The sequence below is a fragment of the Lepidochelys kempii genome, chromosome 18 (genome assembly GCF_965140265.1).
Source record: "Lepidochelys kempii isolate rLepKem1 chromosome 18, rLepKem1.hap2, whole genome shotgun sequence".
In the NCBI taxonomy this organism is placed as follows: Eukaryota; Metazoa; Chordata; order Testudines; family Cheloniidae; genus Lepidochelys; species Lepidochelys kempii.
The window spans coordinates 10,018,301-10,040,803 of NC_133273.1; the positions used below are offsets into that span (position 1 = coordinate 10,018,301).

General features: G+C 45.2%; 1 protein-coding gene across 3 annotated transcripts in view; it reads right to left on the minus strand.

Moving 5' to 3' along the window:
* Window positions 1-441: 441 nt before the first annotated feature.
* TMCO4 (transmembrane and coiled-coil domains 4) overlaps window positions 442-22,503 on the minus strand; it is an 81,430-nt gene continuing 59,368 nt past the window's right edge. For all 3 annotated transcript variants that reach the window (XM_073316321.1, XM_073316322.1, XM_073316324.1), the window contains one exon: window positions 442-2,235. In XM_073316321.1, coding sequence (XP_073172422.1) covers window positions 1,774-2,235 — 462 coding nt within the window. In that variant the 3' untranslated portion in view covers window positions 442-1,773. The remainder of the gene's footprint in view (window positions 2,236-22,503) is intronic.

Sequence of the window (22,503 nt, forward strand, 5' to 3'; positions counted from 1 at the left end):
CAATGAAAGCGTACTGCGGTTACTGCCCTTCAGAGCTTAGGCAGAAACTGCACAGTTCAAGCTGGTGACGCAACTCAATGGTAAAATCACGAGAATCAAACTTTGTTCTTCTCTAGCACCTTTCACCCATGGAGCGCGAAACATGTGGCAAACTGTCTCAATCCCCACCGGGGATATGCTCAGGATCATTCCTCCCCTTTTACATATGGGGAAACTGAGGTAAGGAGTTTGCACAATGTCCTGTGCAACATCTGACAACCAGCCAGTAGCAGAGTCATGATGAATGAACCCCGGTTTCTGCCCTCTAGTGCCTCCGAATGAAAGGCTGGTTCACAGATCTGAGATGTACAGACACAGGTGAATCAAGCCCAACTGTACATGTAAAACTCCAAACATACCCGGCCACATTTAAAATAAAACAAAACCCCCCAACAATGCAAAACAAATTAAACCTTTTAATTTCCTAGTGAGAATACCAAACAGGGAGTTCCCAAGATACTCTTTCAATGCCCATCAAGTCACGTGGTTCCCTAAGACTCATAAGGTACAGCAGCATTTCTCTATGAAGGTGACAGTTGTTCCCCAAAGAATAAAGGCCAGTGCCTCAGCTGGTGTGTATCAATCACTGAACTGAGGGGCGCTATGCTGATTTACAGCAGCTGAGCATCTGCCCCGGGGTCCTTTCCTCCACACATGGGAGAACCAATCGGCAGGAGCTCTGAAGGCTTTGATCCAATAACGCTCCTATGCTGTATGCCCGTTTCCATGTGGTCCTGAAAGCAGCAGGTGAAGTGTTCTCTTTGGTGTTCTGTTCCACGTGCAGGGCTCCAGTGTAGGGCGACAGCACCTTGTTAAAGCATCTCTACGCAGCATCAATGACATGGTCAGTACATTGGTATGTCAGTCTCTGTGTTAGTTTGTGCACAAAAGCGCTGAGGGGAAGGAAGGAGTGGGGAGCTCACCACTGACACCACAGTCCCACCAGCCAGCCATGAGCCACTCCTAGGGCAGCAGCAGAAGCTAGAGGGAGAAGGGAGAGAGCCCAATGTCTTGGGTCAAACTCCCACGGAGTCATGCATTTTTCATGGGTAGCAGGGCAGGAAACAGAACCAACCCGAGAGGCTGCAGGAATGGCTGTGAGATTTCAGCCCCACCTGTCACAGCAATCAATATTCCCCTCTGGAAAGCAGACTGCTGCTCCCCCATTAGAGCAAAGCAGCCTGGCTGACCATGTGCCTTTCCATACCAGCTCTAAACACTAGCTGCTGGCGTTTCCCATTATGTAGCATGAAGTGATGGGAAAACAGGAGGAAGCAGTGACCATGGCATCCCACCCCCATCCGCTGAGAAGCTCATCGGGTTGTACAGTCATGTGAGAGAGCCTTTAATCCTAGCAGAACATCCTCCCACCATAACACACTCAAAAGGATCCCTGATTTGTTCCCCATCAAGACATACAACTCTGGGTTATCTGATGGGTCTAGTGCCTCTCTAATCCAATAACACAGCAGCTATGGATGTTATTACCTTTGCTAACAACCGGTTTGTCACATCCATTTTCTGGAGTGTCCTATAGCCCCACAAGTCCTGGGATTCCCCTGGGATGAATGTTCTGTAGTAACTGCCCCTACAACTGACCAATGGCACCAGAGCTGTTTTGAGGGGAGGGGCTTGGTAGATGCCTTTCTGCACTCGAGTGCTAGACAGAGCGTGTGCTGTGGCCATGATGCAGCGACCAATGGAAGAGCCAGTAATTCATCCTGAGGCAGGGACTCAGTCCAGACCTTGGTGTGTTGCCTGGTTTTTGAGGTCATTAGTGTCTGGGCAGGGAAGGAAGGTTCCTCCCAGGACGTGAGCAGCAGAATCAGGGCAGGGCAGAGGGTTGGTTGGTAAAGGTTTTTCCAGCCCGGCTGGGTTCTCGTCTCTGCTGGCATCCAAAGCGCCTGGAAATTCAGAATCCTCAGGGTGTGCAAGATCCGAGTTCCTGTCACTAGAGTGCAGTCCTTCACTGGGTACAGGCTGCCAGGACCAGTGATCATGGCTGATGGAATCATCATCTCCCAAGGTGCTTTCCTCTTCCTGACTCTCACCGTCTGCAGTCGGCTCCCTTCTCTCACCCTGACTGGAGAAAGGGCTGGGATTCCCCTTCTCTTCCAGACGACCCTCCTTGGTTTTAATGCCCACAGCCTTCAGGATAGTGTCCATTTGCTTCATGTAGTCCAGGTGGCCATTCACCTGCAAAGGACAACATAGTCCAGTGAGTATGAAAAGTCCCATTAATGCCCAACTATGCCAGAGCAGCAGAGCGCTGCACACTGGGGCCAGCAGCTGCAAGGAGATTCAGCCTCGGCCTTGAAAGACTGGGAGAACTATGTCTGAAAAATTCAGTTCCCCAAGACTATTGGTGATTAACCATTGCCCCAGCCACATGCAGATTTCCACTGGCTGCTCCACTCCTGCATCACTCCACCCTCTTCATCACCTTTGCTCCATGAGCAATATTTATAGTGCATGTTTAAAGCCTTGGACACCTCTAGATTTTAAGAAAAAGTCTTGCATGTTGTCAGGCTAAGGGGGGCGTGTTCTGTAGTGGTTAGAGTTCAAGGCTGGGAGTCAGGAGGTTTGGGTTCAGTTTCTGGCTCTGCAACTGATTTGCTGTGGGCAAGTCCCCACCTCTCTGTGCCTTAGCTTCTCCACCTGTAAAATGCAGATAATTGTTTCTACATCACAGGTGTGTAGTGAGAATTAAGAAGTATTAAGAGTTTTAAGGTTGTTGGATGGAACCTGCGATAACACGTTACTGAAACACTGTTCTAGCCTTAAGAATGTTCTGGGCGAAGCCTGTGTCTGGAGTATAAATCAGGCAGGGCTCTCTTACATTGCGATCATATGGAATTACAAGATAACTACCTTCTGAGAGGCATATTAGATTCCTCCCTAAATCAGTGCAAGCAAGAGAGAGAATAGTCAAATTTCCCTCTGTTTAATTATAATAATTATGTTTAAGTATAATCAGTTTAAAAGGAACAAGGGAACATTAAGGATCCTAACCCGCCAGTCTGATGGCAGCCAGCTGCCTTTTCAGTCCAAGGTGCAGCATCTGCTGGGTGAGGCTTTGAAGCAGTACAGCTAAGATCCTCAATAGAAAAGACTTGTCTTTAAATATCCTTTTCTATTCTACTCAGCCAAATGTGCGGATTCATCTGCCAGCAGAAGAGAAACCGACTGGAATTACTAGTGGGTTTCTCCATTGAGATGAAAACGCCATTAGCCTGAGTCATGACTGCGTTCATGGCCCACAGTTCCGCTGGCACTAGAGATTTTAGCAGAGACTAAAGGTGTGTGATTTTGAATCCTAGGGGTCCTTGGTGTCTACAGCCAATCCTCTCTCCAATAGCTGGCTCATAATGCATTGTGACAGAAGTTCCTTCCTTACCCCAGCTGGTAATCAGCAACACCCTGAAGCATGAACACTAACAGCCTTGTTATTTGAATAAATATGTCTAACACTTGATTTTCATTTTTCTAAGATATTTACCTCACTAGAATAATGTCTGACCACCTAAGTCTATACAGAGCTGCAGGGGGTGGCATAAAACCATTGGGGAATTTCCTTAGGATGGGGAGATTCCCAGCTGCACCCTTAGTATACTTTTAAGTGCTGCAAAGGAGAGTTCGTTAGAATCAAAGATCTGGTCCACTTATTGGCAAAGTGAATAGTCTCTGGATACTAAACCAGTCCAGAATTATTTCATGTGAAGTCAAACTCAGACCTAGCCATTTGTATAAAGCAGCTTTTGAGTGGTAACATTTGGATGCACTTAGAACTTGGAGCGAATTGAAGGATTTAATCAGCACATTAATAATTCACTATGCAACTTTAATCAGCCCAGATGGCTCAACAGGCTTGTTATATTTTCAACAGATTAGTACTTTCATTAAAATAACCACTGAAGGCCTAATGGATTGACTGTTCAGATGTGCACACTGTTCTCAGAAGAAGTAGGAATCCTTTATTCATCAGCATGGGGTTTAGGAGGCAGTGAAATAAAGGACGTTAGTGGAGAGGTGGATTAAGTGGAGAGGAACAGGTACTGGATTTACTGCAAAATAAAATAGTTAAAGTCTGCTGTTTGGCTCCATTTCCACCCTGAGATGTGCTCCCTTTAAAGACAGCTGTTACATTTCCTCTAGTTGGGCAACACTGCTCAGTGAGACAACTCTTGAAACCATTCTTACTACAGGGCTGATTCCATATGGTACAGAGCCCAGAGTCCAAGAGCACATGAATTCTTACTGTTCCCCACCTACAGAACTTCCCAAATCCACTTTGAGAATTGCCCCACAGAGACATTCATAGGGGAGATACAGGTAAACACTATTGGCTCAGATAACGTGGTGATGAGGGGACTCACTCAAACCACTCCAGAAACATAGCCTCAAAAGCATTTCCTGAAAACCCCTACACGGTGAGGGGATTGCATGGACATTATTCCAGGAACTCGCCCCTTAAAGCAATGCAGAGAGATCTCCAAAAGCCACTCTGATGGGACACCTAGCTAGACAGTAATACAGTTTCCTGTAATCACTGTAGCACGTGACTGCCTCACAAACGTCCATGAATGTATCTACCTTCACAACACTGTGTGATGTAAGGGAAGATTATTGTCTCCCTTCTAGAGGCACAAAAGAGATCCAAATCACTGTGAGAAGATCCTAAAAGAACGCCAAAGAAATGTTGCCCATCCATTCATAGTAACCACCCCAAAACCTTCTATGGAGACATTGAAAACCACTCCACCTGATCTACCTGTGCTGATCTGTCCAGCTATGGTATTTCTTTGGTGCCTCTCACTGTGTTAGCCAATCACTAGTTAGTTAGAGAGAATTTGTTCTCTGAAGAGAGCTTAAGGTCCAGATTTTCAGATGTCCTCAGCACACAGCAGCTCCCATTGAGAACAAGGGAGAATTCCTCTTCCCCCACTATTGAGAACAATGGGAGAAGCTGGGCACTGAACACTTTTGAACATTTAGCTCCTTCATTCAGGTGCCTAAACAAAAAAAAAAAAACAATCTAATGTAGATCTCCCAAGTACCATCACAAACAATAGTCCCAAGCATCCAACTCCCTCCTCCCCAATCCAATGAGAAAACCCTAGGCTAACTTAAAAGGACACTCTAGACAACCTCAAAATGAATCACAAGAGAGATTTCAAAGTCCTTTGAAGATACACCTGAATCTATTCCAAGGGATGTCCTAGAAAGCTCTGTGGGAGAACACACTGAAAGCACACCCTGAACACCTATCTTAGATGACACCGCAAGTGTCTGTTCAGAGACCTAGTTTGCTCTATCTCCTTTCCCATGCCATTCAGAGACCAGGCTCGGTGAGATACTAAAGACACCCAAACTGATCAAAAACCTTAAACCACTGCATTGAGATGCCCCCGAAATATTCTAAAGACCACTCTGCGATGTCATCATCAAACCACATGAGCACACAAATTGAGATGGTCTTTTGATAATTTCAAGGATAAACCTCTAAACCATATTGAGAAGAACCCCCAAAATCATTGAGGAGACACACCAAACAGGTCTCTTGGGGAACTGCCCATTTCCCTGTGAGGAGACATTATCAAAATGGGTCTATTGGCCATGCTTGCTAAAAATGAGTGACTAATGCAGGTGTCTCTAGTCCCAAGACAGGAAGAGTTTGATGGGGTTTGACTGCGAGACGAAAGAGATAATCAGAAGGAAACTGGAGGCATTTCCAGTTTTTTATCACATTTCCTGCCTTGATAACACTGATGATATCAGAGTTCAATCCCCAGTGCAGGGGAATGGATGAGAAATGATCTTGCCAAGTAAAGTCCATAAAAAGTAATTCTATCAACAATTGATGTGCCTCCAAAATGTATTGGATACAAAAGCATTTTTCTCTCTTATCTCTTCAAATCAGCAGGCTATTGCAAATTATTTTGCTTTCGAAATAAGGGACTAAATTCATTCCTGGTATAACTCCACTGAAGCTAAATAGTGTTTACTTCAGGTATTAATTTACCCCAGTATCTTTTTGTGATGCCAACATCAATAATACAAGAAAAGCCAACAGGCTAAAATGAATTATGTCTTGTGCACACTCATTTCTGGGCAAGACAGAATTTCACTGCTAACACTTTATTTTAGTAGTGTCCAATTCCCTGCCACCATCACCAGGAGATGAAATGGACCTGTTAAACCTGTGCAGGTACACTTTTGGAGGGCTGCTGAAATTAACCTGTTCTATTTTGAGGGTGGAGTGCTGACTTTGCATTTCTTGTCTAGAGCGACAGAGATGGGACCATAACGTTAGTTCTTGGACTAACATTCAATTCATGAGGTCTTGGCTCATTCTGACTCCCACTGACTTCAGTAAAGCTTGAGGAGAAGCAGCGAATGATCACGGACAGCCAGATCGTGCCATTAATGAACCTCCTACAGCTTCCTATGCCACTGTGAGGAGACCACAGCACACACAACACACTGTGGCCAACAAGCTCTGCCTGCACCCTGCTTCGTTAGCAGGGGAGGGTGCAGAGACTGTATCTGTCCTCAGCCATGCCTGATGCAGAGACACAATCTGGCCCTGGGTAAAGTCTTGTGGATTAGGCGCTACGTGAGAAACATGGATTGAAAGAAAAAGTGTGCAAGGATAAACCCGATATAGTACGAGAGTCCATGAGACAGGGAACAAGGGCCTGTTCAACAGCCCAGTGAAGTCAATGAATGGACTTACATTGACTTCAGTGGGATGTGGATTGGGGCCTTAAGGAAAAGAGGTAGTCCCAAGGGACACATGCCCCCATGAAGTCTTATATGTCTGGTCCTTCACTTGCTCCGGGTCTTCGGCAGCACTTTGGTGTCGGGTCCTTCACTCGCTCTGGTCTTCGGCGGCATTTTGGTGGCGGGGGGGTCATTCCGTGCCTCCGAAGACCGGAGCGAGTGAAGGACCTGACGCCGAAGACCTGGAGTGCCGCTGGGTGAGTACAAGAGGGTGGCGCCTTTTTTAAATCTCCGCTCCCCGTGTTTTCTCCACCTGGCTACGCCACAGTATGGAACTGGAGATGATTGACCAGGAGTCTGCAAAGCCAGATAAATACAAGTGATGTACAGAGCTTAATGGTAGGCAGGACTCTTCCCCAAAAGTGCACTACATACAGTAGAGCTGAGCAAAGAATCACCCGCAAAAACTGTTAGCAAAATGGAAGAAACCAGGGTTTCAGGGAAATTCCTCTGCCATCAGGACTAGAAAGTGCAGCTGTTCTACGTCCTTGACAGCCTGCTTTTGAAATGCAATCCCTCATTCTGAAATCTCGGCGGCTGGACCTCAGCCGTTGCACAAGGAGAGCCTTAAAAACAGGGAAGGAGGGGGAATCTAAAGGGAGCTTTTCAAAAAGTGTTATAAGGCTTTAATGGAAGACTAGAGAGTGTAAAATGAAAACACCTATTTGATTATTCTCCGTGGCCAGCTGCAGTCAGAACTGTAAAAAGAAATGCAATTAAAGAAGTGCTTTTCTAGCCAAAGTTATTACTTTATAGCATGTGGCAGGAAAATAAAAATCATGGGCCAGATTCGCCGGTACGCACTGGTGGCCTTACCCCGTTACAGCGGGTTTTACAGTCGCTTGCATCACCAGAGTGGCACAGCGCTGCTGGACTGGACCACTACTTCTGCCCTAGTAGCACAGAACAAGGGTGCAGAAAGATGCAGGTGTAGCTACCGACTTCTCCTCTGAACTACAGTACAATTTAAAGGAGTCACCATCACAAACATTTTGGAAATGTTTTAAAATTCAGACCCGTCCAAAAGTGCCAGAAATGTCCTTGTACATTCTCAGCTGTGCCTAATAAATTCAGGCTGAATTATTTCTGCTCTGTGTAACACGTGCCTGGTGTTATGGTGTCATAAAGACGCAGTTCAATTTGCAGGAGCTTTTAAAATAAAACAAAACGTTGTCCTATGCTTGAAACCAAACCACTGAAGGTCTCTGCCTGGAGACAAGTGATGGGCCTTCTGCCCTGGATGCTGTTGACTGAATTAATGACAGCAATTCCAGTGGAGAGGAGAGGGGGATACACAACAGTGTCTGAAAAGTGATGACAATGGAATCAATTTGTAGTTATCACATGGCCTTCTGTTAGTCATAAGCTGTTGCTGGTCCTACAGCTCTGCTCAATTGACTGGGCTGTTTGAGAAGCTCTGAGAAGGAACAGATAAAGCAACAGCACATGTATAAGGGAGGATCCTTGCCCAAGGATCAGCCTCTGAGAACAGGGAAGGGATAATTACAATTTTAAGCATTTTTGGCTATATGACTGCAAAACGTGACCTTCAACTGCATACAACCTGGAGGCAACACTTGAGAGGGTGTATGGCGCGGTGGACAGGGAGTGACCTAGGAGGCAGGCGACCTCAGCTCTAATTTTGGCTTTGTCATTGACTCACTATGGGTATGAACCAGATTTCAATACCCTTAGTCAGGCTGCATCTCATTCATTAGTAGTAGCAGCTAGAGACCCTGCCTGCATCCCTGCTGTGCTAGTCGCTGTACACTGTAACACAAAGCAAGAGAAAGTCAGTGTCTGGAAGAGTTTGCAGTCCAAACAGACAAGACAGAACATGAGAGAGGAACCGGAGATGGGAAGTGAATCACTCAGCAGACCAGTGTCAGAGCCAGGAACCCAATTGTTGTATTAATTCAGATGGAAGAGATGGGCCCAGAAACTCAAAAGTGTTAACATAACCCAATCGCTGTTCATCATTAAACTCTGTTAAACAAAGGTTGGGGTTTAGTACCATGGCAATACGCCATTCAACGTCCTTTTAACCTTTCTGTAAAGATACAGAAAAAGAAGGAAAAACAGTGAAAGCCTTTAAAATGTAAAGTATCAAGTACGATTTTCATTTAACAACATTTTTTGTTCCCTTTCCCTTCAGCTGGAGAGAGTTTTTAGAAGGAGTTTTTCCCCAGGCCCCCACCATCTGACCATCTTTTAGATGGTAATAACTGTTCTTTTTGGAGAAATGAGAAACGTTAGTTGTGATGGGCTGGAGATTTTGAAGTCCAACCTTGTTTCCTAAAAGACAAAACCAAACACAGAAGAAGGGAAAGAAAAGATTGAACATGCAACTTCTGTCTCTGGTGCTGACTCTCATTTGCAACCTCACTGCTGGAGAAACACAAGCATGGCACTTGGTCTTCTTAGCCACGCCAAGACTTGGCTAATGCATACCAGCATTGGGCTATTCAGGGCATTGCTTTCCACTGCCTCCATGGTCACAGGCTTACAGTAGTGCTGGCATTTGGGGGTTAGCTATAGCTGGTGGAAGTGGTGAGGCCATCTGGGCTTCCTTTCTTTGGGCCAGTCTGATCAGAACAGCGCTCACGATTAGGATGACAAAGGCCCAGCGGTGTCAAAGTGGATCCCCAGGCCATGGTGGGGGTGGCTTCTTCCTGTTCTCCCACCTCCCAGTGAGCAGTTGTTGTCAGACAGCTTCTTCTGTTAATCCCCCCAAGCCTTGTCTTTTTGAGAACTCCAAAGGCAGTGAAGGGCGGCATAGCCCATCCCCTCATTATTTTGTTCACCAATTAGGTCTAATTTCTGATATACCAATTCACTGATTTCTCACCCCACGCCTCTCTTGTTTACCCAGCCTGATCTTAACACAGTTCTTGAGTTACATCAGGAGGTCTTTTTGTTTGGACTAATCCAGTCTGTCTCTCTTTTGCACCTTTTCCCATTGACATTTGATATTCTAGGTTATTGTGACATTTTATAAACGTTCACTCATTTTTTATAGTCGAGCTCACAGCTAGGGTAAATCATCACAACACAACCCATGGCTCCCGAGTTCCATTCCTGTGCTGTATTTACGAGACCTTACTCACCAAGAAATCCCTCTGCTATCACTGTGATTTCTCATGAAGTAAGGTGCTATTAAATGCGAACAAGGGCACCAGAACCAACCCCTAGGGGGAACTTGTGCCCTTTGATCCCACTGGACCTCAGCTTCTCCATCTGCCCAACAGGGATAATGCTGCCAACACACCTCTGTAAGCGCCTTTTAGATCTAGGCATGAAAAGTGCTATACAAGCGGCATTATTATTTGAAAGGAAAGGGCAACGATTTCTTATCACCATATAATGCAGCAAATCTCCTCTCTGGTGCACAGCCTCCAGGTAAAAAGACCTTTCACTGTGTTGATCGTTGACACCTTTGACATTGTTAATCAAACTGAAGCTGACCTGCTCTATGCACGATGACCTGTATTATACCATGGTGGGTGAGACAAGGACACATGCATCTGTCTATACAAGAAAACTTTCTACAAATCTATTAGAAGCAAGAGGAAGACCAAGAACAGGGTAGGCCCGTTACTCAATGAGGAAGGAAAGACAAAAGAAAATGTGGAAATGGCAGATGAGCTAAATGACTTTTTTGTTTCAGTTTTCACCAAAAAGGCTAGTAGTGATTGGACGTCTAAAACAATGAACGCCAGAAAAAAGGAGGTAGGATCTGAAGCTAAAATAGGGAAAGAACAAGTTACAAATTATTTAGACAAGTTAGATGTCTTCACATCGGCAGGGCCTGGTGAAATACATGGTCTGAGGGCCAGACAGATATAACCTGGAAAGTGCAGCTCTGGGTTTTAGAGGTTTATTCTGACCCCAGTACACCTACTTTACACTGGTGCCTTCCCAGTGACTTCAGCAGAGTTACTTCTGAGTCACACTGGTATAAAATCAGAATGAGACCCAAGATTTTTATCCATTTTCTCATTCTTAACGTCATGTACAGAAAGAGGGTTTTTTGTCAGAAAGTGGGGTTTTGTAAAGAACGATTTTCCCCCTCAAAATTTCTATTTAGCCATATTAAATATTGAAAGTGTTTCTTTCATTTTCAAAGCGTTACTTTCTCTCTGAGTGTGTTACTTCCAGAGAGCATACTAAGGCCTGGTCTATGCTGGTGGGGGGGGGGGGAGAGATCCCCTTTCTTTCTGGCCAGCTCTAAGTGTGAAATTATGCCACTGTAGCTTCTTTAACCCCCTCCCTAAAGACACACACATCTGTCACAATGTGTGGACACAGAGGCTGGGTCCCTCCGTGGCTTGGTAGAAATACTGATGGGCAAATCTCAAACCCATGGGAGCTTGGGTGGCCTCCTGTGAGTATTACAAGCAGAAAGAATCTGAAGAAATGGAATTCTCAGTCATTCTAGCAACCTGCATTCCTAGATTGGGCTGGACCCGGTCTTGATTCTGGGTCACCCCTTGGGAAGAACCAGCACCCAACCAATTTGGGAGAAAAACTGATTCAGCACTCTTAGGCCATGATGCAATACCTACTGAATTCAATGGAAATCTTTCCAGTGACTTCAGTGGGCTGTGGATCTAACCCTGAGATCATAGAATCATAGAATATCAGGGTTGGAAGGGACCTCAGGAGGTCATCTAGTCCGACCCCCTGCTCAAAGCAGGACCAAGTCCCAATTTTTGCCCCGATCCCTAAATGGCCCCCTCAAGGATTGAACTCACAACTCTGGGTTTAGCAGGCTAATCTCAAACCACTGAGCTAACCCTCCCCCCATGGTGAGAGAGAGAAAGGTAGATTGATTAGTGCTTCTCACAGAAATGGCAGTAAGGAGGGATATGAAGTGACTTTTCAACTGTAAAGAAGCAGCAGAGGGACCCAATGGAAAAGTTACCAGGACTTGTGGCTTTAGACCAGAGGAACAGGCCACTAAATGGAAAGGGGGAGTGGGTCTGTCAGGACTGAAGTGTATGTTAGGGCATGAAGTGACTTTCTGGAAAAGTTGCAAGTGAATCTCTTCAGTTCAGCAGCTGGAGTGAATCTTCGATGAGCATTTAAAAAAATGTAGATCTGGTATCTACATTTTTCCAGAGCCCTCTCACTTAAAAATGACTAGTTTTAACAGTTCAAATGTTCAGGAGAAGAGAATTTATTCAAAAGCTCATGTACAGGAAAGTTATAGGGTTAAAGTTGAAGTTATTAACATTATCCCTTGCTATTGTTTCTCTCCCTGACACAAAAGCTGATGGAGTGAAAAACAGGGGGTCAAATTAATCTGTAGTGTGACTCATCTGAAGTCAAAGGAGCTACATCAAAGATAACTTGTGCCCAGCGGGTCTATCTTCTTTTCTGAATTGTGCTCTCCCAGGGATATATTTCTTATGCATTAAATAAACCACTCAATCCCTGTTTTTTTTCTCCATTTCAAAGCAGGTTGAAATGAAGATAAAAGTGGCCCTTTAATTACCATGACATTTCTGGAGTAGGTGGAGATGGAGGGGCACATAATCATTATGTGCAATCATCTTTCTGACCCAAGCCTTACTGAGAAAGTCATTCTTAGGTAAGAGATGCTAACTGATGGATATTGTACCCAGATGCAGCTCAGGTCAATTTCACATGGATGGAATCTGAAGCACTTCTCCATAGAAACAGATAGAAAGGGCAACGGGCAACCCCGCCCCCATGCCTCAGAGGTTTGTACTTCTCATTTTAGTGTCCTCTCTGGCTGCTAATTAGGGGTTGATTTTGCAGATGGGCTGAGGCCAGCCCATGCTTTTTAGCAAGTGTTGTTTGCACCTGCAATTTGATGCCTGCGAAATTAATGGTGGGTGTGACTATTCAGATTTGCACCTGCAGTTCATTCTGTGGCCCACATTGCCCCCGCAGAAGACAGACTGGACATTTAAAAATACGGCTGCTGTTGCCAAAAACAATATTCATACACAGTGAAATTATTTGTCCCAGCTTTCTGCAAATTCTTTCATGCAAGCTGTGGGCCTCAGTTTCTTTCACTTGCACCAGTTGTATATGGTTGTAACTCAGTTGACTTAATGGATTTCAGTTAGTGTAAGTGAGAGGCTGATCCAGCCCAGAGATTGCTAGCTTTAATTCTAGCCACCCACCTGACATGCAACAGTGGAAACCACACGGAGATCTCACTTTAAACTGTTTGAGTGGGAATGCCCAAGGAAGGAGTTGGGTAACATTTGTGGCTGAATGTTTGTGCTCAAGAAAGAGCAAAAGAGTGATATACACGCTGCCCTTCATTCTGGGATCTTCCCAGACCCTAACTTGAGAGAACAGTCTTGGCTATGAAATGAGAGCTAGGGAAGAATTTTTCTGTCATATAGAGTTTTCTCACAGCAGGCGTCGTGGCAAAGGGCTAGTACAAGAAACACAGACTATCTAAACGTATGCATCCATACAGCAGGCTAAATTTAACCCCAGTGTAAATGGGTGTAATTCCCCTGAAATCAAGAGCATCATACCTGCTTACATCACATCTGAGCTTGGCTCAGCAATAGGTTCTCTGAATGCAATTTTCAGACCTAAAAATTAACAGCATAGAACTCCTTAGTTTGCTTTGATTAATTTTTTCCAACACCAGATCAAATTCACTCTCATTCCAGGAAGAGTCAAATCTTAAAGGCAAGTTGAGTGTTAATCAAACGCTACAATGATTCGCTCAGACGACTTGCCACCCTGGCTGTTTGGAAACGCCACATCACTTTGACAGCATAGGACTGCCAAATGCCAGACATAGATCTGAATGTGTCAGTTATCAGCCACTCCAACCAGAGCATCTGAGACATCTCAAAAGGGACCTTCTTACTAGACTTGGTTGGAATCTGGAACTTCCATTCTTTGGGAAATTCTGACATTTCGGCGGGGGGGGAGGCGGAGAAAACAACATATGACTTCTGAATTGAAAGACAAAGCCAGACATTTCTCATAAATGAATATTCAAAAAAATGTAACTGACAGCGTTGTCTAGATACATGTCATTTCAAATATCAAATAGAACATATTGTATATATAGTATTAAATATAAATATATCAACACTCATATTTTAATAGACTGTAAAAGTTGAAACTAAATGAATCAAAATAATGATGTTGAAATGAAATGTTTCAACTTTTTTCCATCAAAAGTGTCAAAATCAACATTCTGATTTCAACAAAACTGCATTTTTTTTGATGGCAAATTGTTCTGCTGAAAAATTTTGAGCTCTACTTCTCATCTTACATATACTGAATCTAAAGTGGCAGTACAATGGAGAGGAGAAGAGACGAAAAAAGACTGGAGACAGAATATGACAAAGAAAAAAATTAGAGGGATTAAGGGTGGGAAGAAAGATGACAGAGAAGAGAAGATGCATTGATAAACTACGGAGGTGAATTGGGGTAGAGCTCCTACACAGGAATGGCAGAATTGGATTTTTTTATACAATTTCAACAGATAACATCAATGTTTTAATTTCTTAAAATTTTCACTGATTTACATTTTCACAGCTGTGGAAAATTATGGAGGGCTACCAGCCAATGGGCTGCTTTGTAGCTGTCTGTGTCAGTTCCAGGATATTAGAGAGACAAGGTGAGTGAGGTGGTAATTTTATTCGACCAACTTCTGTTGGTGAGGGAGAGAAGCTTTCAAGAGAGACAGAGCTCTTCTTCAGGTCTAAGCAGAGCTTTGTTTAGCTCAAAAGCTTGTCTCTCCCATCAACAGAAGTTGGTCCATTAAAAGACATTCTCTCAGTCAATGAGGGCGGGGGGAGGAGGGGGGGTCAGACAATAATTACTGAATAGCAGCGGATGTTGATATTCAAAAAGTTAAAGCTTTATCACCCTTAAAATACATCCTTAAATCAAATTCTAAGAAGTTCTCAGTCAGCATTTTTCTTACTTTGCCCACCTGCACATTCTGATGACTATTGGTAAAATACTTTTTTGGTTTGTGCGTGTAGTGAAATCGACTTTTATCCACCTTTACTGTCAAAAATCTAACCTTTCAAGCCTACTGAGACATTCTGAAAGCTATGGGGAGGGACAAAGAAAAAAGGAAGGAACGCCACGCATAAAAATTGATCAGAGGGCTCCAGAGAGTCTTTTGAGGGGGAAGATGTTTTCCCTGATGCCCTTCTTGCAGTGCGTGCACTCTATGTACCAGGCAATCAGGCTGAAGTGAAGAGCTGCTTGTACAAATTTTTCAAGTATATGCAGAGCTGTTGTTGGCTATTTTTGCTGAGACTCTTAGCTGGTACCAGGAGCTGAAATCAGGCTTTTTTCTTTAGCCTTTAAGCTGGTATCATAGCACTCCAAATTTTTCCAGCTATACCCAGGTCACATTAGGTGCCATTTATTTCCAAGATTGCTATAATCAAATACTTGGCTCTGAATGCCAACCCAAATCTGTGTTCTTTAAATTAGATGGTGCAAAGAGTGTTTAAAAGACTCAGCAAAGGAGAATACATGATACTGGAGCATGCCCCACAGGGGTGCTGATGGAAAAAGAACCCCAAGTGTGAGCTTGGAGGGTCGGATTGGAGTATCTGGCCAGAGTTCTCTGGGAAATAATTTGGGAGAGCAGAACTTACTGGCATCAAAGATGACAGTGACCCACAAGTGACCCAAAACATCAGGTCTTTGCTTAACCCTTTTATTGGGTTGACTTGGGTCTGTGACAAAGCTTCTAACTGGATCCCCTCTTTTCAAAAGAGACAGATTGAAAAAGAGTTAAACCCAGATTTTCAAACTGCGCAGCACCCACCAATTCCCACTGAGACAGAGATAGAGACTTCGAGGTCAACTTTGCAAAAGAGCTCAGCACACAATCTTTTGCAAATCTGGCTCTTATTTAGGTGGCTGGATGGGAACTGAGCTCTTCTGAAAACCTAGCCCTGACTGTGTGTGCTGAGCACTTGAACATTTGTCCCAGAGTTCTTTTGAAAGCCTGTCCCATGGGATTGTAAGGCAGGATTTCTCTGCAGCACACTTTCTGGGAGCCTTCTGTAACCCTTGAGCATCACGGTGTACTCCTGAGAGCATCCTGCGCCACTGAATTAAAAAGTCTGCACAAAAAATTAAAAATTCTGCGCACAATATTTTAAAATTCTGCAAAAATCTGCAAATTTTATTTGTCAAAGAAATGTGGAGGCTCCAGCATGGTAGAGGGGAGCACAGGCCACTGGCTGCACAGAGGTGGGAGATCACTGCACAGCTCCTACCCGGGACATAGACTCAGCAGTGCGGCTGCACCTAACCCTGACACCGCGCAAAGACTGGGCCTGCCCCAGAAAAATCCCAGGGCCCTGCCCCTCCTTGCTAGGTGCACCAGGTGTGTGCAGGCAGGCTCAGCAAGGCAGGATCCAAGTGTGGTTTAGTGTGGGAAGATCCAGATGTGTGTTGAGAGGGTTCTGTGTGGGGCAATCTGGGTGTGGGTGGCTCAGTGCGGGATCTGGGTGTCAGGGGGTGGATGCACAGGGGCTTGCTGGAGGGTTCTGGGTGCAATAGTAATGGGACTCTGAAGGGGGGTCCAGGTGAAGGTGTTTGGGGCTCAGTGGGGTGTGTGTGTGTGTGCGTGTGTCAGGGGGTGCTCGGAAGGGGGTCTGGGTGTGAGAGGCTCAGTGTGGAGGTCTAGATGCTGGAGAAATAGGGCTCAGTGGGCTGGGGATCCAGGTGCTGGTGGCTCTTTGGGGTAGTCCAGGTGCAGGGGGAGTGAGACTCGTCGGTGTAAGGGTTCTGGGTGTGGGGCGGTGAGGCTTGGTGGGAGGGTCTGAATACATGGGGGTTGGGCAGATGGGGGAGCAGCTTCCTGTACAGTGATCCCTCCCCCTGCAGCTGAGGAGTGATGGGTGCAGGAAGTGTGTGTGTGTGAGCCTGTGGAGCATCCTACAGCTGGGGGAGAAATCTGGGGATGGGTCTGACTCAGCCCCAGATGCCATGCAGGGGAAGAGGAAGTTCCATCCTCCCCAGTCCAACCAGGACTAGCAGCTGAGCCTGACGCAGGGAAGGAGCCACCAGCCGGGTCTTCTCCAGTTTTGCCTCCTGCCCCACAATGATTTACCTCTCCGCCGGCTGCCCTGGACACCTGAAACATACTGCTGGGGAGGGTTGCATGACCGCTCTTGTGTCTTCCCTTTGCTTCCCCCATCAGAAAGTCATTTTTCTGCAGGGAAGCAAAGACATATGTGGGGGACATAAATTCTGCGCATGCGCAGTGCCGCAGAATTCCCCGAGGAGCAACTCCAACACATTTAACAACAGATCAGTGGCAACAATCCTACTCAGCAACTCTGTCACCTGAAAGGAGCTACCTCAGAGAAAGCCTCCTTCTTGGTCACCATGGAGGGGACTGATCACCCCTCTCATCCCATTCTTGATCAAGGAACACATATGCTCCTTCTTTCATTCTGTTGCTTATTCAGGAGTGTACAGGATTTGGCATCTGAATATCATTGGCTTAGGGCTCTCCGAGTCAGATCTTCTGCTGGTATAAGTCAGAATTGTCCTACTGACTTCCACTGAAGCCATGCCAATTTAAAACAGCTGAGGATCTGGCCCCATGGTGGAGAGAATACGTGAGCTTTCTCAGATTGTGATGTCAACCCATCCTTCCCCCACAATCTCCTAGAAATGTCTGTCTCTAGCACAGGCACCAGTTAATGCTCTGTTGACTCTGAGATCCTGCTAACTTTCCATAATCAAATCATGACTCAAACTCAAAGATGCCAGGAAAGAAGAGGAAATTGATAACTTCAGATGGGTCTATTTGAAGCAGCCTCCTTCAATCTCTTCATCTGCAGCTGGACCACAATAACCAACTTCACAGCCACTGCCACTCCACCAGCATCCGAAATTCCGCTCAAGAGGAGATTCATTAATTCTACTGTCACATCTGAACACCTTTTCATGGGCTCTAGATTGCATTTCCCTTGACTCCCCATGTGTCAAGGAAAATTATAAGACAGAAATGATTGCAGATGGTGATAAGAGGAAAGCAGATGGTGGTTGCCAGTCTGCCAGTGGCTCTTAGAAAAAGTTACTGGAGTTCCAGAAGATATACCTTCCCCTGGCAGGGTCACACATAAAAACCCCCTTCAGAACCATCACACATTCAGAATCCAAACTGCCCCATTTCCACTCCCCTCTTTACAGTAAGGAGCACTTCCAGGAGGAAGCAGTGTTATTTCAGCAGAACGTTCATGACACCAGATTTATAGTGTACTTGCTGTTTCTATGACCCTCTCCATTTACAGGGGTTTCTAACTCAGCTGCTTTAAACTTGCACCACGCTAAAATTTGGAAAGCAGATGGTCAGCCTGGATTCCACATAGTTTTTCTATAAGTAGCTCAAACAGTCAAGATCTTGAACAGTCAAAGAATGAATAGCTAGCGGTTTAAAAAAAAATCACCATGCATTAAAAACAGCTTCATTTCACTTCTGAAATGTTGGTATTTCGTCCTTTGTGTGAATTGCTGCTTTTTGCTAAGGCTGGTAACTGTGCTGCTGTAATTATTAGATAATGAGCTTGCCTTTCTCTAGTGCCTGTCATCCAAATGAATCCCTTCATGTGTTACAAATTTCGTACTGTGCGTACACGTTGCCCTCCACTGATATGCAGCCGCCTCTGGGGTGACAGGCAGCATAGCTAAATCTGCACACACCACTTGTGATTACAGCTACATGGAATCATAGAGTTTAAGGCTGGAAGGGATCACTAGATCATCGACTCTGACCTCCTGGATATCACAGCCCACCAACACTGCCCAGCACCCGCACACTAAACCCAACAATCAAAATTAGACCAAAGTATTAGAGCCCACCGGTGACTAGACTGTTATGTGCCACAGGAGAGAGAACAGAAAGGATTAACATGCACTAGTGCGGGAGTCCTCACAATGGCAGGGACAGAATTAAGATGAACCCAGATAATCCTGGCAAGTAACCTGTACCCACATGCTGTGGACGAAGATGAAACCTGCCTGAGTGTCACTGCCAATCTGACCTGGGGGAAAATTCCTTCCCTACCCCACATGCGGCGATCAGTTAGACCCTGACCATGAGAGCAGGATCAGCCAGCCACGGACCTGAATGAGAGAATTGCTTGGTGCCCTTGGCCACCCCACCCGATGTCCCATTGCTAGCCATGGCCACCCCTGACTCTTCAGAGGAAGGCCATAAAAGAAACAAATCAGAATACATGGTGGGTGGTGGTAGTGGGGTAGTGAATCCCTTCCTGATCCCAGCTGGTGGCTGGCTGAAATGCTGAAGCCTGAGTTTTCAGGAACATAAGACAGAAACCAGAACTGAGCCCCAAGGCGGCTGAACCCTGCCCTCTACCATCATAAACAACCCTGTCATACAATCCCACTCATAAATTTGTCCAGCTCCCTCTTGAAACTAATTAAGTTGTTTGTCCCCACAACTCCCACGAGGAAGCTGTTCCAAAATCTCACCCCGCCCATGGTTAGAAACAGTCTTCTAATTTCCAGCCTGAATTTATCCATGGCCAGTTTATATCCATTTGTTCATGTGTCTACAGATCAGTCCTTCTACCTCCTTGTTTTCTTCATCCATAGAGCCCTGTGCAGATACAAAATTTGTATCTGCATTCACACCGCAAAAAAGGTCTGCGGATATCTGTAGCCGTGGATTTGGCTATCTGTGGATATAAAGTGGATGGATACCTGCGGATTTCCAGGACTCTATTCATCCCCCTGTTTTAGATGGTAAGCTCTCAGGGGTAGAGACGGTCACTTACTAGAGGTCTGTACAATGGCTAGCATGATAAGGCTCAATACAGTGGAGTCCTCTAAGCCCTACCACAATATAAACTATAAATACAACAACTCTACACAATGGTTTAGGAGAAGAATTGAGGAATTCCATACAGAGTTGAAATTCCTGGGGGAATTGTAAGCAGACAGAATATAATTATCCAAGCTGGAATTTGACCAGGAGACCGTAAGCATCAGGCCCTCAGTTTTACATCTCACTTGAAAGATGGCACCTTCCAGCAACGCAGCACCCATAGGATTACTCTGGGGACAGCAACAGTGACTCAGAGAGAGGAGTACCGCTGCTGTTAGTCATCAATGCCATTACTGACTGCACAGGGATTTCCCTCAGCTTTTATCCTGACTGGGCTTGATTCTGCTTGGCTTGTAAACTCCGATGAGATTACCATTTGAGGTAACAGGAATTCAGAGGCTAACAGGAAGTGCTAACTTTTCCACGATTTTTCCTTTATCTACATTATGAGCGTCAATAACACGTTACGGTACAACTGTAAAATCTCAAACATGACTGGAAACTATGTGATGGGTGAAATACCTTGTAAACACGGCGTGTTTTCTACTTCATTAACACTTTTAATTGGCTTTAAAATCTGAATTTTCTTCTCAGATGTTGGCATAAGAAAACACAGTAGAAAGGAAATGAAACCCAAACAGAAATACTTTGTTGCAATACAGTTAATGTAAACACAAGACAAAAATATCCAGGCAACATACAACGTGCTCTGTCCTTAAAAGCACCTTGCTGTGACTCTGATGGGGCCTGATGCTGCTGTCCTTATTCAGGGAAGACTCCCATTGATTTCGCTGGGAGTTTTGCCCAAATGGACTCATAGACTTTCTGGTCAGAAGGGACCATCATGATCACAGACTTCATGATCTGGACAATTGTTTGTAACATTAATAACTGTGTGACAATCTTAGTGATTCCTATATACTGCGAGCCCAGTCAGGGACGGAGTCTGAGCCTTTGGGATCTACTAGGAGGGTTTGTCTCAAATGCAATGTTCTCTAACATTTAAAACATCTCCAATGGGTAACAAAGACGCTGCAAACTGTTGTGCTGTAGGGAAGAGAACCTGTGGTCCTGTAGCATATCAATACTGTTCCTGGTTACTTAACCAAGAACCTCAGATGGGAAACTGCATACTTTGGATTGTGTTGGTTATTTAAAATATGACACTGCCCCGCCCCTGCTTTCTCTCTTTCAAAATAATTTCCGCAGCGTTTTGTGGCTGGTGCTAAGCTGACCACCCTGGGACAGACCGTGGGAAACAGCAGCGTAAGCTTCCCTTAAATTCCAAGCCACGCCCTGCCCCTAACCAATGTGCCTGGTTCATGACCTGCATGGATCACCTCTAAGGGGAAAAAGGGTAATTAAGTCCACATTCTCATTAAACCTTTGGCATATCCACTGAGGATGCCAGCAAATTTGATGGAGTTTTTTGCTACACAAAATCTTATCCTTGAGGAGCAGGACAAACCAATTCACTCACATAGTTCACTGAACAGCTGTAGTTAAGGCTAGTCTGTTGTCAGTGCACAATTTGGGCTCTGTATGTCTATTAGTTATTCTAATTTCTTAACAAATCTATGGAAGGGAACAAGGATGCTTAAGCTGTTGGATTCTCCTTTGACATGTGGCTGTGGATCTCTCTCTAGTCTAACAAGTTCTGATGAAAAACTGCTCCCCTTTCCAGATGGCATTGGACAGACTCAGAAGATGCTTGGAAGTCTACAAATGAACCAACAATTATCTAATAAGGCCCCTGTAACTCGGATAACTCAGGCTTAGTGCATTACAGTATTGGCAGCAAGATACTGATAATTAACATGCCACAGCACTTTCTACAAGAGCAAGGGCGTTAATACCAGTGTCCTACCAAATACCGAGTCCAGTATTTACTTTACACCTCCCTAAATTGTCCTGGCATTTTCAAATGGATGCAGTAGTATCTTTCACTTTCTGACCTACACTGCTGTGAAATGCTTGTTAAACAGCTTCTACCTCTCATCCAGAGGTGGCTGCAGGCTAGTCGCAGGTGAAGTGCTTGAGGATCCTGTAGGTTCAGGGCTCCTAGTTATTAGCTTGACTGCTGTTGTACTAAAAAGCCTCTAAGGAAATGTGGCTGTAAAGTATTTCTCTATTCTGCAGATTGTCAAAGGGATGAAAGAATAAGTGGTGTGACGACTGATGGTAAAGAAGCGCCGTCATTTCCAAGAGCTTAATCAGGTGGAAAATTAGCTAGAGTGAGTTGTTCAACAGATAAAAAAGCTCAGACAGGCGAACTCCCTGCAGGCTTGAATCGAAGCTGTGATGCTAACAACCTTTGTTTACCAGTTAGTTGAGAGGCTGGCTCATTTTGCTCCTTCAGGCCTGGTTATCTGATGGCTTCAGCAGCTGGCCTCTGCCCTGGTAACTCTGGGGCCTGCCCTGAAGCAGTCAGTTGCAAGTGGTGGGACGGAACAGGGAAGAGTGATGAGAGAGGGTGGTTTTCTATATAAAATAGTCCGAAGAGGGCACATCTGCAGTTGGTATGAGAGAGCCTGTGTCTCTGCTTGTCTGTCCATAGAAGCTCCAGATTTTGACCATCTAGCAAGCACAGCTCACAATGAGGAATTTCAGGGTGGAAAATTGGTAGCTGTGTGGGAGGAAAGGGCCACCTGGGGGAGGAGAAGGCAAAAGAGGCAGTTTGCCCTGAGCCCCGGTTTGAGAGGACCCCGAAAAAGAGTGGCATTGTGACCTGACATGCAGGGTGTCAGCACCACTCAGGTTGAGCTCAGATGACCCTCTATGGGCCAAACCTGAGCTACGCTGAAACCCTGCATGCCAGGTTGCAACGCCAAGAGCAG